Below are 17,796 nucleotides of genomic sequence, written 5' to 3'. Positions count from 1 at the left end.
GCGCAACAGAAAATCCTCACCCATCACTTTTCACACAAAGCAGAGGAAGTTAACAGTTCTAAAAGCTTTCCTGCGTTCTCACAGCCCCAAATAAATACAAAGATGACTCTTCTGACTCTTTCTGAGTAGCAGAGACTGAACCTGTGACTTCTGCAGTATTTTTACATTTCTAAGAGGTAAGCAAGGTGCACGGGAGAGAAAGTGTGCTGGTGGATGGTGCTATAGTCTCTACAAAAAGGGAAAGAGCATTTTTCTTTTACTGTTTATTTTGTTGTGAGATTGTTGGATATGAGGGAGGAAGGTTCAGGGACAGAATAGTTCCATGAACTGAGGTGAACCTAGATAACACCTCAGCAGCTTGTGAAGGAAAAATCTTGCTCTTACTCTCATCTCTCCCCCTCTCCAGCTCTGTAACACCTTGGGTCAGCTCGGGATCTCATGGGAATACTCCTCTAGCTCATTTAGCACCTAGGAAAGGCAAAAACCCACCACAACCACTGCCAGGAAAAAGGGGATAGCATTCTGCCATAATCAGTTGCATTGGCTCAGTGAAGGTTTCTGACACACTCTATCAAGAAGGAAGGGGATGAGGCAGTGAGGAAGACAGGTGAAAAGGGAGAATGAATGAGGAGAAGATAGTGGCAACCCTGGCTCAGCTATTGTGGCACTTCAGACTTAGGTCATATAAACTATTTGTCACAATGTTAAGATGGGGAGGTGATTACAAAGCAAGTTTCTAAGGACATACCTAAGCCAGAGATTAGCATTTCCTACTGGGTACAAGAACTACTGAATTTTCTAGCAAATGAGCAATACCACAGAGAGGGATATAAGTGGAGTTTAGGCAGGATGAATGGGGCTTGCGAGTTTCTGTGCTGAATAGACACTTTTCTTAAGATGAATCTCAACATTTCCCTTCCTTGTACCATCTCTTCGCAAATATCAACTCAACAAAGAACAGGTTACTCTTCCTCCTTAGGGTGGAGTTGGAGACTTGGAATTCAAAAAGGATGGACTCATTTCTTGCAATTTTATCTCTAAAATAACAAATTACTTAGCACTTGCTAAAAATTTTTGTGCTTTCAGTTGTTAAAAACTAGGTTTTTCTTTTTCTCTCATGAGAAAAGTCTGCAAACAAAGGCCACTAATGAACAAAAAGGTGGTGTTCACCTATGAATGCAGATGGGCTGAAAGATGCTCCAAAAGATGTTAAGTTTCCTGTTAACTCTCAGCAGAATCTTTGAAGAATACTCACATTTTTGTACAGCTGCTTTAACTAATCTGCCTCTGATCATTAGCAGCCAGACGATCCCTTCATTACACACATTCAGACGGTGACAGACAGATGCTAAAATGCTAACTGACCCCTAAGCAAGTACTCAGCTTTCTTCTGCTTTCATAATAATTATGCTTTCTAATGTAAAACTGTGCAATCGCTTCAAGATTAAAAATGTAAGGCCATCAAAACAGTCATTTAATTGACTACCAAATTAAATCTCAGAAAAGACTCTATTGTTATGCCTGCTGTCATCATCACATTTAACTGTGGAAAATGTCTATTCTGAATCTGAGCTTCTGCAAAACGTCTATTGTTCAAGACTATTTTTGAATAATCTATGTAATAAGAATTTGCACATCTAATGACTATGTCTACTGGAAGATTGTAGGTGGCTATTTAAGCAGAATGTGTGAAACCTTACACAAACTTTTCATAGAAATGCAAAACTACAATCCTTAAAATTTTTGAGTTTTTTAATGTTCCTCTCATCCTACATGGAAAGGCATTTCAGTGAGTCTAATCAGTTGAACATGTAAATTGTATGGCTATTTGTCCGTACGTGTTGGGGTAAGGTCAAATTACTTAGAGAGAAAAATTGTTTGTTCTCTGAATATTTTTTTTTTTGTTTATTTTCCATGAATAAAACCACTACATGCTGGCAAAACCACTCAAGTGAATTCTTTAAAATTAAAGCTGTTGATGTAAGTGAGGCTGCAGCATCTCTCCCCCTCTCATTTCACCACATCCAGTAGGGAACCTGTGGTGCAGCATCGAACACTCAGGTACTGGCCACAAGACCCAGGTACTGGCACAGGACCCAGATCTGGTCTCCTCACATTCTATATATGATGCCTATGCCATGTTGGCCACCTCTTCTAAGTAAAAGACAGTAGACACTCAGCTAGAGCTAACCAGTGCAAAACACAGAAAACTTGTCTGAAGTCTTGTTCTCTGCATCACTTAAATGCTTGAGTCAGGACTACATAAAACATTTCTTGGCATGTTTTAAGTACATTTGTAGAAGTAAGCTGCCCAGCATCAGGTCAGCACTCTGGGCATAGGGGCAAGTGGCCAATTCTGGTCACATGTATGGTGTTGTATCCTATTAATCCCCCAAACCGGAGAGCTATTTCTGAAAAAGACAAGTCTGCTCCAGTGCCTGGGACTGCTTTGACATGTTCACAGCTGGTATGGAGGTGTCCTGAAGCTGCCTGCCTGATTCATCTATGTGCAGGTCTACACAGTGCATTTTTTGCTGTGAAAATGCACAGTGGATTAATTCCAATTTCTTGGGCAAACACTTTTACTCTATGTTATTATGCATAAGTGAGGCAACACAGTGACCTTCATTTCCCTGAATGGCATTTTCAGAATATGGTAATTTTCTGATATTTTGCCACTGCGTGGTTTTTACATGTGTTTTGAGCATGCCTGTTAGAGAAAGTCTCTTGTAGACACACATATCTGTTTTCTAGAACCAAAATATGTATAGTTTCTAGCTAACCATCTCCTCGTGTTAGAGCAATTCTGCATATAGAAAATTAAAACAGCAGATATGTAGGAAGTCACAGGTAGGACAAATCACTCCTATTCTTAGTGGACAATTTGGTGGGACAAACGATCTTTAGGAGATGCCTTCTGTCCTTCACCTGCAGGGGAAGTTTGAATCATTAGCTTATCCAAGATGCTTAACTTACAGACACACAAAGACAGATGAACTGCATTTTACTCTCCCAGCCTTCAATCTATGCATTTAAAATATGTTATTAAAATGTATAAAATGCCCCTTAACACCACAGGTCAAACACTTAAGTGGGTAGTTACCTAGGACTCTAATTAAGCAGACAATTTTTTTGAAGAATTCAACAAAGCAATGCAATTAAAGATGTGCCTAAATTCTTTTTAAATGACATGACATGTTCTCTGCTAGATCATAGCGAGAGCAGTGCAAACATAATCATGTATTCTTGTCCCCAGCTGTAGGGGTTTGCACAAAATAACAGCTGAGCCTCTCCTGAATTTGCTTCACAAAACCAAACAGAACCTGATTAAAAGCACTTTAGAGACCAAGTCTCTATCCAGTTCTTTCCTCTCTGATATTTTCCATTGTCAATACACAGATGCTATAAAAATAAATAAATAAATCACATTTAATATTTATTATGTGGTTTTACAAGTTGAAATCCTTTTAAAATACCATTAGTCCACATTAATGTATGAAATTTCTTTTATCTTTTAAATTGTCTTGAAAACTTACCCATATATGGTTTTGTGCCAGCCATAGAAGAAGCCTTTTCTGAGCCTTTCACTATGGTTGCAATGTTGAAGTCAGTGATATGAACATGTCCTGCAATTACACACAATAAAAACAGAAGACAAAATAGTATATCATACAAACTTTCCTTGCTTTATTCATTGTTTAAGAGACAATAGAAATAAAATAAATTGTCAAATAAAGCAAATTACTATTAAACATTGTTCACAGCTAGAAAAAATATAATGGCAACAAAATGATGTTATGCTTCTTTTCCTGTGCTGTTCCTATTATTTGTTTGCATGCTGAACCTTATGTGCTGGTCACCCCTGAACCCCCTCCTGCTGTGAACAACAAGGACAGTAACTGCCTTTTCAGAGCAGTAATGTACAGGAGCAGCACTGAATTTGCTGTAGTGATGTGTGAAATCTCCCTCACCTTATCTCTAACTAGAGCTATCCCTCACAATCTCATGTACTCGTGACACCTGTCTGCCATCACATTCACTTTGGGTTACAATCAGCCTGGCTTTTCACAGTCTCCTCAGGGCAAAAAAGGAGCTGAGAAGAAAAAGGGTATTTTTATAATACAATAACTACAAAATTAGATTCATGGTAGCAGAAGAGCATGTATGTAACAACGGCAGGTCCCAAATGATCCTTCATTTGACAACGGATTACTAGATGAAAGATATGTGACACAAGGCAGCCCATGGGCTTGCTACCTGACCAGCAAGACAGCTGATTTAAACTCAGCTAATCAGGTTGGATAGCCCCAACCCGCCATCATTATTTTTTCCCTAGGGTAGTTTATGACAAGTGTAGGTTAAATTACTCCACCACAGTGAGGCAATAGTTGCTAATCCTGACTTGCCCTAAGCAGGTAAATAAATGCAAATCCACCCTGAAAACACATCTGCAGACTTTTAGCCTGATAATTCTGCTGGTAGGTTTTGCATCTTCTTAGGGTTAATTTCATTCTGTGGAGAGATGCAGACATTATGCTGCCTGTGATTTCACTTGGCAATGCCATTGTGGAAGGTGGAGTACAGAAAATATGGTTAATGTGGAGCACCAAAGGTGCACCCTTCCTCAGCTTAACCATGCACTAAGATCAGGATTAAGACATTTTGTCTTTAGCTAGAATCTTGAATGACAGGTTCTTCTGAGATTTTTTTTGTTGTTGTTGTTTGTTTGTTTTCTGTTCAGGATCTCATCCTCATTCAGTCCACAGTGTGGAGCAGGCTTTGGGCATGATGCAGTTATTGAGTGAAGGAGGTTGTTATCATGTTTGCTGCCAAAGATGAAAACAGTGTAACAAATGACTTGTTTTTGGTCCTGACACTGCACATTTCCCCAGTGCCTGACTGAGGAACAGCAATCTTAACAGACGATTATGCTGCTCTGACAGTCTAACCTAGAAGTCTGTAGTGTCTACCTGCCAGCCTCTAAGAAGCCTGCAGTCACCCATGTGTGAACTTAAATTCCCAGTCCCCTCATTTGGCCAGGTCTGAGCTAGTTTTGAAACTAAAAAATAAGGCACATCCTGTTGCCAAAATTATACCTTTTCTTCAAATGTGAGACACAGCATGCTTTTTGCAGTTTTCTCAAGAGCTTCTTACATTTTGGTGATGCTTTCCTTCTAAAGACACCCTGCCCAGAATATATCTACACAAGGCAGGCAAAAACTGTGTGAAGATGCAAGCAATCACTTCATAAAGGGCAGAGGGAGTTGGGTTCCCATAACAAAAATTAGTGTGCACAGCCTGGCCTGCCCTCAGGTTTCAAAATAGCATTTCTCCTTACTGGTGGCTGCAATTCATGGCTGGTGAGGAGCATGTCTGCAGACTATTCCTGCAGTAAACCACCACAGTAGAAAGCTTCTTGAAAAAGATAATTGAACCACATACAGCCACCTCATGGTAGCAATGTTTTAAGTAATTCCATGTGCATCATACAATGAAAAACTATAAGGATCCCAGCAGTATAATAATTTCTTCTCTCTCTCGCTCTTTTTTTTTTTTTTTTTGACAGATAAATATGAAGTTCTGTCATTTAAATGACACCACTGTAAGTGATTCTCCCTATTAGAGTGCCGGCATGATAGCCTGTTGTAAAACACCTATCACATAATATCCATTCAGACTGATCCAAACAGTTGATTTGCAATGAAAATTGCTTCTCCTGCAGTGCATTGTTTTCTGTCCCTTTTATTAGATTTGTTTTCATTTAGCAAAACCAAAATAGCACACATGTGAAGTGTTATATATGCCATGTTGATGTTTCTTTGTAAAAAATGCTTTCTGCTGGGCAAGGGGTAGGTCCTACAGATCTCCTCTTCATCCTGCTGCTGATACAGCAGCAATGCTCTGCTCCTATGCTCATGGCACCACACAAGAAAACCACATCTATACCACTGTGGAGGTGGCTGCTGGAAAAAAATCTACCTTTTTTCTTCCATGGCCCATGGGCTGCCTGCATGGGCTGCCTTTGCCTGTGGCTCAGAGGGCTGCTAATTTACTGTGGAGTACAAGCAAGGTGTCCTGTGCTGCCATGGGGACACCAAACAGCACTTGGTGGGAGCTGTGGGAGGGAGAGAAGCTGTATCTGGGATGAAGCTAGAGCAGGGGCTGAATGGGAACAAACCCTGGGATGGAGCCAGAGCAAGGGGTGATGGGGAACATTCCCCCTCACAGTGCAACCCTGCTGAAGTTTTGGCAGTGGAGGAGGGCTGGAGGGATGGTGAGGCAGAGTTCTGCCCATCTGCACACAACTTTCAGTAGTTTCAACCTCTTTGAGCCCAGGGACTTGCATTTTAAAAAAATAATAATAAAAATAAAAATTCATGGTGTAAATATTTCAGGTGACAAGAAAACCCCAGTTTTCTATAGGAGTCTTTCTAATCAGCCTCTAAGATATTTTTACATTGACTGTTGCATGTAGGAAAAAGAAAGATAGCTATTACTGCAGTAAACATGCTACAATACCGGCTACTTCATGCTGTTTCCAAGATTTCAGTTCATGGGAACATTTTCCCATCTGAGCTTCACGTCTTTGTATTTGATCTCCATTTCTGGATATTATCTTGAACAACAAGTGATGACCAAACCCAAGCCCAGTACCCTCACTCTCTCCACAGGTGTCAGGTATTGAATTGGGGAGCACATCAGTACCACTTGGTTTTAGTTGTTAAGGGCTATAAAGACCAGGAGCACACAGCAGGTTCAGCAATACTAACTAAATTCAGATATCACAGGGGAAGAGCTCATTGCTTAGTCTCCTTGACTGCATGACCCCTTTTGGTAATAAGAGGCTGGTAGAGAGAAATGAAGACAAAAGACCACATTCTTCTGGTTCTCTGCAGAGTGGTTTTTATAAAATTTCATGTATAACAACATACACATTCTAAGCAGAAAATATATCGATGGCAGTTGTTTTAAGAATTGCATTCATCTAGAGGGAGAATTTGTAAGTTAATACCTACAACAGTGTGTGGCTTTTAGAAGCTTTATGGATGCACCTCAGAAGTGCTGAATGCATATATACCTCACTTCTCCAAATCCCAATATCTGAGCCAAACAACTATTATTAATTTTTGTTAAATGAGAAAAAAAATCAGAATTACAACTAAAACAGGTCCTTAAAGGTGGCTGAGGCTGGCTGACTAACATTTAGCAGAGAAAAAAAGTACATGATTTCAAACCTTATTGAATTTCCCAGGGTAAGAAATTGAAGGGGTGAATGCGAGGGCAGAGAGAAAAAAATATCAGACTAGAGTTAATACTGCCAGCTCAATATGCATCAGAGCTGATGGCAAATATCAGCATAGAAACGTTTTGGAGCAAATTCAGATCCAGTATGCCCTTAAAGGGTCAAACCTATGAACTATTTAAAAAACACCTCTTTGGGCTCATCTGTACCATGTACAAGAGCATCAGCTTGTATCCTGGTGAACTTGGCATGACTTGGCAGCCTGCCACTTATCATCAGGGAGACTGTTAGAAACCTGATGTTTCTGCTATAGGTGGATTCAGAAAGGTTTCAAAGAGATAAGCTGCTTAATCGCTGTGTAGGCATGCAAAACTTTCAAATATATTTCCAAAGTGTAGATAGCTTCAGGTTAAAGAGGTATGCTCAGAACACTCTGTTAATCAACATCAGAGGGTTAAATGAGATAAAGTCCCTGAATATTGTCTGTGGATACGATGAAGATAAACCCTACTGCAGACACACCATGTACATCTTCAGTAGAGACTTTATGACTCCCAGACAATGCACAATGTTGCCAGTTATGCTGTTCAGAAGTCAGCAGTCAGGGATCAAAGTATTGAATTTATGTGTAGTGTTGTAGTGTTTTTTTTGTGTGTGTTTTTTGTTTGTTTGTTTGTTTGTTTGTTTGCTTGTTTGTTTGTTTGTTTATTTCATCCTATTTCTGGTTTTAAGGCCAAGATTGCTTGTTGGCTGTATTTTTCAGCTTTGCTGTTAACTTTCAAAAGAGAGATGAGATTCTCATATAACCAAGGAAATAGAGTTTTAAGGAAAGCTTTGATGATCATAAAATAATATGATCATATATAAAAAGGCACATAAAAATGCCAACTTTAGTCTGCCTTACTCCCTCATATGAGAAATGATTACTAAATAAAATTATCACTATTAGAGATGCAAAAATCCAATCTATAAAAAGAGATTGCTTTTTTTTTTTTATATCATGAAGATGGAGAATAAGGTAAATGTAAGATATTATTCATCAAATTCTGCAACTTTAGAAGCAGGAGACACTTTTTAGAAAGTAATATTTCAAAACAGATAAAAGAAAACTCTTTTCTTTCATGAAGGATGGTGAACTTCTAGAACTTGTTTCTCCATGTGGTTGGAGCAATAATAGCAGCAACTTCAAACAGGAAGTAGATGAATGCATTAACAAAAGACCATCCAGATTCTAACAGGAATATACAAAGATAAAAAATTATTAACAATGTGGATAATAGGGAGTGCTAAATCATTTGATGACTAAAAGTGGCAAAAGGCACTCCCTGTGATGAGAATCTCCTTTTGCCAATGGCTGTGACAGAATGCTGGCTGAGATACTGTGTCTGATTCTACAGGGAATTCTTCCTTGGTAAGCCATGCAGGGATCTTTCAGGGTTGTGTGAAATAATGCTTTGAAATGCTTTCCCAGGAGGATATAAAACCCTTGCAAATTTTCTGTAAGTAGAGCATAACAATGGTGTGGTCACCCTGCACAATGCTAAACCTGGATGTCTAGAGCAGAGCTTTATGATTTCTGCAGGATGACCAGAAATGTTAATATCAATGGTACTACCAAGTAGCTATAGAAATAGCAAGTAATCATCCCTGGAAAAAAAGACAATGTACCAATCTGGTTGCCACATTTTTTCCTGTGTTTTAGACATTCCATGTCTCCTCAGATGACATAATAGCTAATAGATCCTTAAGACATTTTAAGGCATCTTTAATTTCTTCGACAATTCAAGAAAAATACAACATGGATGAGATTTGCCAGCGCTCAGTTCTAAACACTGTCATTTCAGACATATTGATCTAAACCATTAAAGTGAAAGGAGTAGTGGGGTAAGCAGAATACTGTTATTATGAGAATTCTGTAATGTTTTTCTCTGTACAACACAGTAATAATAGCTTTCCTGAACCACAAGCTAGTCCCTTCAGCTATCATGGAATAACTATTTCAGATGCATGTTAGCAGAACAGAGCACTACTACTAAATTCAGAGATTAGTGTTAGTTATAAGAGAGTTTTCTGAGAAAGTAGAGAGGCAAATAAAATAGAAGAGCTTTATGGGTGGTATTTGTTTCCTTAGCGAGGTCTAATTCTGGTTTAGAGAGAGAACTGAAATGAAACACCACACTGCTTCTGCTCCAGCACACTGAAAACATTCTTAATCTCTGTACTCAAGGAAGACTTTTCTATGAGGGAGTAAATCTCTGCAGGAGGTCATCTTCTGGTAGGGGCTGGAACATTATTTTCAGCATCTATTTTCCCAGTTCTCATATAGCATTACACGTCTTGTGTTCATCACACATTTATACCCATCAATGCAACAGAACCTCTGCTCAGCAATGCTGAGATGTGGCTTTACTGAAAAGTACATGGGAAAATTCAGGCTTGGTCTGATAGAATGATTTTTAACAAGATACATATGTTTAATGATTTTTTGATTTGATGTTTAGATTAACCATTTTTATGGATTGAGAAAAATCTCCTGTTTTTGCTACTTTCATATTCCTGAGGTAGGTTTCCTAAGTCATACAGATAAACTGTAGACCAACTGGTTTCAACAACCAGAAATATCTATGATCTTAGTGTAAGCTATGAAAGTCAGTCAGCATAATGTGATTCTGTGATTCTGTAATGGCTTGAAGATATCAGGCAATGTGAAAGGACTTCAACCAAAACAGGTTTCTTTGGTGAGGTCAAAGAAATTTAATTTATTGAGACAAACTCTCAGTCCTAGATTTTGTACATATCCAATTCCATAACACTTTTGGGTAAACATGGTTGTTTTATAAATTGTAAGAAAGAATGAAGAGTACAGTGAAGCATATGGGAAACTGTTATACCATCCTGGAGGCCACAGGCTAAAATAAAGTTCCTGTGCACCTGGTTAGACCTGTATCAGGTGAATATGTTATGCTTCTTATACAGCCTACCATATTTAGGGTGGCATATTGAGCACATCTTTCTGTTAAGTGAAAGCTGATGGTTCCTTAAAAAATACGTTATTGTGATATGTTGCAAGGTAATTGAAGTTTTTTGGACTTCAAGGATAGGATTCATCTGGCTAAATGCAAATCTATGAGCTGGTTATCCACAAAAAACTTCCTAAGTATTATTCACTGAAGAGAAATGCATGCTAGTGTTTAGTGCAGACATCTAAAATAGCTCAGGTTTAATCAGATTTAAATCAGATTTCTGTTATCTGTAAAAGAAGCTTAAGATGACTAGCATGGTACAGATGCATGTCCTATTGGTGTCACATCATATAGTGAACTCTTACCTAGGTTGGGAGAACTACATTTTCCAGTCACATAACTGGTTTGTGAGCCAAGGATCTGTGAGCTGATTAATTGTGCCAACCTAGGCCTATCTGCAAGCCAGGAGAAGCATGGTTATTACATCACTTGTCTGCAGGTGTGCTATGAGGGAGCAGCAGTATGCTGCTTTGCAAAAAAAGGGGGCTATCCATCCCCAAATTTCCAAGCACTCTATAGATATCTTTGCTGATCATTTTATAGTCACCAAAAAATGATTTTGCAGCATATTACTGACTCTGGTGTTGCTTCTTCTCTACAATACTTGAGCTCCCATAGGAAAACTCTTCCAAGAGGCTGATTTTATGCTGTAATTGACCTTGATGAGGGGCAAGAAGAGATAAGGGTAACAGTACTTCAAAGTCTGTCAATCAGAGATTTAACACTCTCATAGTCATTTCACGTTGCCTTTGACATCTTTAATTCACCCAGGACTTAAAGACAAGAGATTTCTATTTCATGCTTATTTGCTGATATTTGTGTCTAGGGAACATTAACTCTTACGAGTCAAACACTGAATACCCAAAGTCCTAGATGGTTTAAAACTCAAATATGATTTAGCTTTATTGGCTTCAGTATTCCCAGGGACAAACTCCAGCTGTTTGCAATGTTACCTCTTTAATCAATTTTAACTTGTATACCCAGCAGCTCTGCAATAGATTTTGAAAAATAATGGTAACTTTGGCATCATTTCAAGTCTGTATTTTCTCAGAGATTAACTGTTCTTAATCAATTTCTGAGGTGTACAAAGCAAAACAAGGCTTTCCCACAGCAGCAAACACACATCTTTTTTCCATTTTGTCTTCCCCTTGTATTTCTTTTCTAACCGACACAAGGTTAATGTTTTCATTATTTTTATTTTCTCATGTCCTTGTTATGAATAGTTGCAAACAGATGCATGACATTTTAGAAAAATGCTTCTTATATTGCCTATATGTTTACATTGGAAAAAAAAATAGTATTTCATACCACTTATACCCCACATTTTTAGTTTGAGATCATGGAATTAGTGTTTAAACTTCAAAGCTGATTATGTTGCCTAGTCATTTTAGACATAATTTGTGCCAAACCAATATATAGTACCTCAAAAATTTTACAGAGACTTTAGACACACATTTCCAAATTCCATATTTAAATTCAGGAAAATAATTTCAGATACGTACATGAGAAATAATTTGTTATTTTAAATTTTCTAGCCCTTCAGGAGTTCAGACAAAGAGAAAATAAGTATTTAGTACTGCTCTACTGGAAGATCCCTAAACAGTGATTGCAATGACTTTAATTGTGTTATTAAAATATTAACTTTGTTTTGCCAGATGTCCCTTGTGATCTCCAGTCATATTAAATTCCTTCATGTTCAGGTCTTTCAAGTGTCAGATCAGCATTTTTTTGGTTTTCGATAGGAAGGGATATTACAAAAGGCCCAAGATGGACAGAGGGACATGCAGAGAACATCCAGATTTAGATTGGAACCCATCATCTCAGGCTGACTGACAAAGCATGAGCCACCATGTTACAGAGAGCCCACAAATTAGAGATATCTGAGAGAAAACAGTCAAAATTCACTTACCGTGCTCATCCAGTAGTATGTTGTCAGGTTTGATATCCCTATAAAATAAGGAAATGAATACATTATATTTCATACCAAAAGAAGACCTGCAATTTTAAAGGTTTTACCATCTTGTTATGCAGGCCAAGTCATTTAAACTATTATAAAACCAATGAAAGCCATGTCATGCAAAAAGGCAAATGATTTTTATCTGCATATTTTCACTGGTCTGAAAAAACATGCATACTAAAGAGGCTTTCTAGGTTTCCATTTCATGTGGTTCTGTTTTCATATGGTTAGCATTGACATGGATTTGGTTTTCAAGATAATAAACATTATTCTTTATAGCAGTCAGAACAATGAAATGGAAGATTTGCATCTTGGAGGTGCCTGATTGCCTCAGGGACTCTGTGCTTGACAGACCCAAGAAATCACTTAATTGGAAACATCAGTGATCTAACCTTTCTGCCAGACCCCACTAATCTGCCATGCTCATGGACATGATCACTCACATTTTGTAGAGTCCAGCTAGCTATTCTATACTGCCTGGGTAAGTCTAGCAGATCCCTTTTTAGCCCTTGAATCCCCGCTTAGTTGTCTATAATGGCAGGTAGCATCTAGGGGAAGGAATGGGTCTAAAAGGAAGGGTGGAGATCATGATTTACAAAACATCAGCTTAACTCTGCAGTTCTTGGCACAAGGAAAATGTATTGCCTTTAAGATCATCTATTTCGGGATCATTTTACGTTGACCTACATTCAGGCTGCTCTCAAAAGGGATGGAGACAGCTTTTCTCCACCACTGCTGGGAATTCACACCCTTTCTTGGGCCAGAATTCCCCTTGACATGGAGAAATTCAGGGGAAAGTCATCTCTTCCTTTTGCCAGCCTGGCCTGCTCTCTCATTTCGCTCACCCTGTGGCTTGGTGAGGGTGTTGTGGAGCTGGTACATGGCACTGCCTTTTCACTGCAGCTTGCACCTAATGCAATTTTGTAGCAGTGTTCTTGCTGTGGCACCGCCAGAAGGGGAGATGCATTGGTCCGCCTTGAGCAAAACATTTGGCTAATTTCTCCACTGATCTCAAAAGACAAGGCACTGCAAACTGCCAAAATCCAACAAATGAGCCTGCAAATGAATTCCAAAGACTTATTTCAGTGTGTCTTATTTTAGCTAAGGGATGTCTTGATTATTCCAATTTAAACATTTCTCAATAAAACCTCTCCTGACTGAAATATATACTTATATACACTTAGACTTCACTAACAAGTTTTGTCCAATGTTCCCATAAATGGAATAAAATGGACTCTGCACTTCTCACATGGGTAAAAATAATAGAGTCACAGCCAGGTACATTAAGATCTTTCTGTGGCTTAATAATATCAGTGATATGTACAACATCACTTCAAATTGTTTTCCCCAACTTAAAGAAACAACAACAACAAAATAGAATTGGAATAGTAAAATCACTAGTACTTCACTGAAAATAAAACTGAGGAAAAGGAGAAATTCAGCTTTAAGAACTACTATCATATCTATAGCAATGCCATTCCCAGGGATTGGTCATTACAAGCCCATGATTTTTCAATTTTTATTTATTTATTCATTTATTTATTTATTTTTAGGAAGAGTTTGAACAATATGAATATGTGCTACGATTTTGCACCATAACATAGAGTATATATTTTTATTGCCACCAGAAAAGACATTGACAAATCTACTTGACGACTGCATATAACATGAAATGTATTCTACATGCAGTTGTATCTGCAACATTCAGAAATTCGAGCAGTAAAATTAGTTCCATGCTTGTCTTTCTGTGACTAACTCAGGCAGTAGCTTATACTTGGTACAAATGCACAGACCATAGAGCCTTTCCTGACTAAAGGATCTTTTCCACTACTGATTTTACTCATTTTGCTCTGAGGCAGGTACAGCAGGGTGTATTGCCTTGCAGTGGCAACCTGATAGACTCATAACCATGTCTCAGATCTCAACCTATTTTACACTGCTTTTACAGCAAGCAAATGTCATAGGTTAACTTAAGCCAGAAGGAGAACAAGTTTCCAAAGTATGTTTTCCCCCAGAATGTAAGATACTGCTGTTTTCGGATCATGTGCTTGGAGATGCATAGATTTACATGACAAGTGAGAAAGCAAAGCACAGATTAACAGTGAAGAGTGTGCCTGTGTGCCTTCCAATAGCAGTCTGTAATGTGCTTATCATCAGTTTTCTGCACAGCACTAGAAGATCAGAGCTCCAGAAGTAGCTTGTTGAAATCTCCATACACTGCAGAGGAACAAGCCCACAGCCAAAACTTAGCACTTTTGAGGCCTTTGAGTGGCCAGTGGGGAGGATTCAACAGACTCAGTGTCAATACTTGGCAGGTCTAGGAGCATTGCAATTATAGTTGCTGGATATATTCAGAACTGAGAGCTTACAGTTTTATCCAGAAGACAGATATTTCCTTTAAATAACTCTTTGGGTAAATTCATTTAAATAGTGAAAACACTGTTTATATACAAAGGTGGATTTAAAAGATAAAAAACTCTTTAGTTAAGCAGTTTAAATTCAAAAATGTTAAATAAGTGAAATTCTGTTTTGACTACACATCAAATTTTCAGAAAACATTTCCCATCTTAGCAAGCATGTTCAAACATGCACAAGCAGTATATGAAATCCAGTGCCTTAACTTCAGGGTTTTCCTGCTATGCATATCCCCAGCTGAGAGGATGAATTGAAAGACTTGTTTCATAATCCAAGTATCATGAACTAGCTCACAAGAGAAACCTAATGACTTTTGCATATAGCAAATTAACTCACATTAGAGATTCAGAAGAGCCCGGGGCTGCCTTCAAACCTTTCATTTACAGCTGTCTTTGACACTGATTTCACAACCACAACTTTCCCAGTCTGTACTGTTGCTACTCCAGCTCTTTTTTTTTTTTTTATACACAGAAAAGTCAGACACTCATAGAAATGGGCCTTCAAAGTCTTCACTCAGTGACAGGACCAAGCATAATTAATGTAACAGCTGAACCAAAACCTCACAGTTGAAGACAGATGAGAAAAATATTGGGGGGGAAAATTATTCCACTTGTTGCTATTGCCTGTGAAAATTTTTATAGCTTTCTTCAATTGCCCAGCTAAAAATGTCAAATAAAGCTGCCTGAAAGCACATTAAGAAGGTGCTCCATATACTTTCTAAGTAATAAAGAATGATTAATCATCTATTTGTATCTTCTATAATGTCTAGACTGAAGGGAGATTCACTGCTTTAAGACATTCCCTCTACATGGAAGAAATCCAAGAGTGTTGCTCAACTCATATTCACTGCATATTGCTAATCAGAGTCCCCTGAACCCACTTGAAAGGCTCACAATGATTATAAAGGATTAAGGTTCAAGTATTTTCAGTTTAAATTGCTGCTTCTCTCCATGTTCCTTTCTGGTATTACTAGTTGGGGTAGAAGTGACTTTCTAAACTGAGAAATGAGAAGGTTGTATAGTCTACATCCTTTGAGATTTTCAAGACCTGACTAGATAAAAGCCAAACAACCAGGTCAGATACAACTGACCCTGTAGTGAGCAGAATCATGGAGCAGAGGCCTCTGGGCATTCCTTCCGACCTGAATTTGTGAGTCTATGAAACATAATGTATCCAATTGTCCATTGTTCTTTTTCCTCCTCCATTTAGCTGCAAGGAAGTTCACGAAAGATATAAAAGGGACTTGGAAAGGGACTATATATATGTATTCAGTGAGTCTTCGATATATTCCACTGCAATTGGAAGCTAGTCAGAACTCCTACATGTTAAAATTTTTCCTGGGGCTTGAGTACTCATGAAGAAAATAATAGGAATAAATAGTCTATCTCCAGAACAAAGGTAGTTTAAAATTCAAATAATCTGCAGCTCATTATAGGTGTAACTTAATATTAATTTTTACATGTATCATTTGCCATCCAGATGTGTAAGGATGCTATCAGGAAAGCCAAGGCACAGATGGAACTGAACGTGGCAAGGGATGCAAAGAATAACAAGAAATTATGTAGGTACATTGGTCAGCAAATAAAGGCCAAGAAGAGTGTACCCTTCTGATAAGTGAGAAGGGAGAATGGTAACAACAGACATGGACAAGGCTGAAGGTACTCAGCAACTTCTTTGCTTGTCTTCACTGCCAATCAGGCTTCCCGTGTCTCTCATTTCCCTGAATCTGAGACCACCTGATGAAAATGAACAAATCCGAGTCCAAGAGGCCTGATGACATGCATCCTAAATGAATTGGTTGATGGAGTTGTCACGCCTGTCTCCATCATATTTGAAAAGTCCTGGCAGTCAGGTGAAGTCACTGGTGACTGGAAAAAGGGAAACATCACTCCCATTTTTAAAAAGGTTAGAAAGGAGGACCCATGGGGACTGGCAACCAGTCAGCCTCACCTCTGTGCATGGCAAGATCATAGAACAGATCCTACTAGAAGCAGTATCAAGGAACATGCAAGACAAGGAGGTGATCCATAACAGCTACCACAGCTTCACCAAGGGCAAATCATGCCTGTTCAATCTGGTGGCCTTTTATGTTAGAGTGACTGCATCAGTTGACAAGGGAAGAATGACTAATCTACCTGGACTTCTACAATGTTTTTGACACAGTCCCACGTGACATCCTTTCTCTAAACTGGAGAGAGATGCATTTGAAGGGTGGATTAGATTTCGTGGATAAGAAATTGGCTGAATGGCCACACGAGAGATCAATGGTTCTATGTCCAGGTGGAGCATGGTGGTGAGTGGTGTTCCTTGGGGTTCTGTCTTGGGACCGGTACCGTTTAAGATCCTTACCAGTGACATAGAAAATGGGATAGAGTGCACCCTCAGCAAGTTGGCAGATGACACCAAGCTGAGTGGCGTAGCTGATACAACAGAAGGAAGGGATGTCACCCAAAGGGATCTGGGCAATCTAGAAAAGTAGGCCCACGTGAACCTAATGAAGTTCAACAAGCCCGAGTGCAATGTGCTGCACTTGTGTCAGGGCAATCACAGATATGAGACTGGGAGAAGTACTCATTGAGGGGGATATGGGGGTTCTGATGGATGAAAAGCTCAACACGAGCCAGCAGCCCAGAAGGCCAACTGCATCCTGGGCTACAACAGCAGAGTGGCCTGCAGGTAGAGGGAGGGGTTTTCCCCCTCTGCTCTGTCCTTGTGAGGCCCCACTTGGAGTGCTGCAGCCAGGTCTGGGGCCCTTAGCACAAGAAGAATTTGGAGCTGTTAGAGAAGGTCCAGAAGAGGGCCACAAAGATGATCAGAGGGCTGGAGCACCTGTCCTATGGAGAAAGGCTGAGAGAACTAGGGATGTTCAGCCTGCAGAAAGGAAGGCTCTGGGGAGACCTCCTTGCAGCATTTCAGTATTTAAAGGGGGCTTATAAAAAAGACAGAGTGTAAATTTTTGCTTGGGCAGATAGTGATAGGACAAGGGGGAATGGTCCTAAACTAAAAGAGTGTAGATTTAGATTAGATGTAATGTGGAAATTCTTCACTCAGAGGATGGTGAGGCACTGGCACAGGCTGCCCAGAGAAGCTGTGGATGCCCCATCTCTGGAAATGTTCAAGGCCAGGTTGGATGAGGCCCTGGGCAACCTGGTCTGGTG

General features: G+C 39.1%; 1 protein-coding gene across 2 annotated transcripts in view; it reads right to left on the bottom strand.

The window, feature by feature from the left end:
- STK32B (serine/threonine kinase 32B) overlaps positions 1–17,796 on the bottom strand; it is a 173,445-nt gene that overhangs the window by 41,309 nt on the left and 114,340 nt on the right. For both annotated transcript variants that reach the window (XM_072037779.1, XM_027457399.3), the window contains exons 5-6: positions 12,176–12,213; positions 3,537–3,626 (exon numbers count right to left, since the gene is read on the bottom strand). In XM_072037779.1, the coding sequence (XP_071893880.1) occupies positions 3,537–3,626; positions 12,176–12,213 (128 nt within the window). The remainder of the gene's footprint in view (positions 1–3,536; positions 3,627–12,175; positions 12,214–17,796) is intronic.

The sequence above is a fragment of the Anas platyrhynchos genome, chromosome 4 (assembly GCF_047663525.1).
Source record: "Anas platyrhynchos isolate ZD024472 breed Pekin duck chromosome 4, IASCAAS_PekinDuck_T2T, whole genome shotgun sequence".
Taxonomy (NCBI): Eukaryota; Metazoa; Chordata; class Aves; order Anseriformes; family Anatidae; genus Anas; species Anas platyrhynchos.
This window is presented reverse-complemented; position numbering and strand designations above follow the sequence as displayed.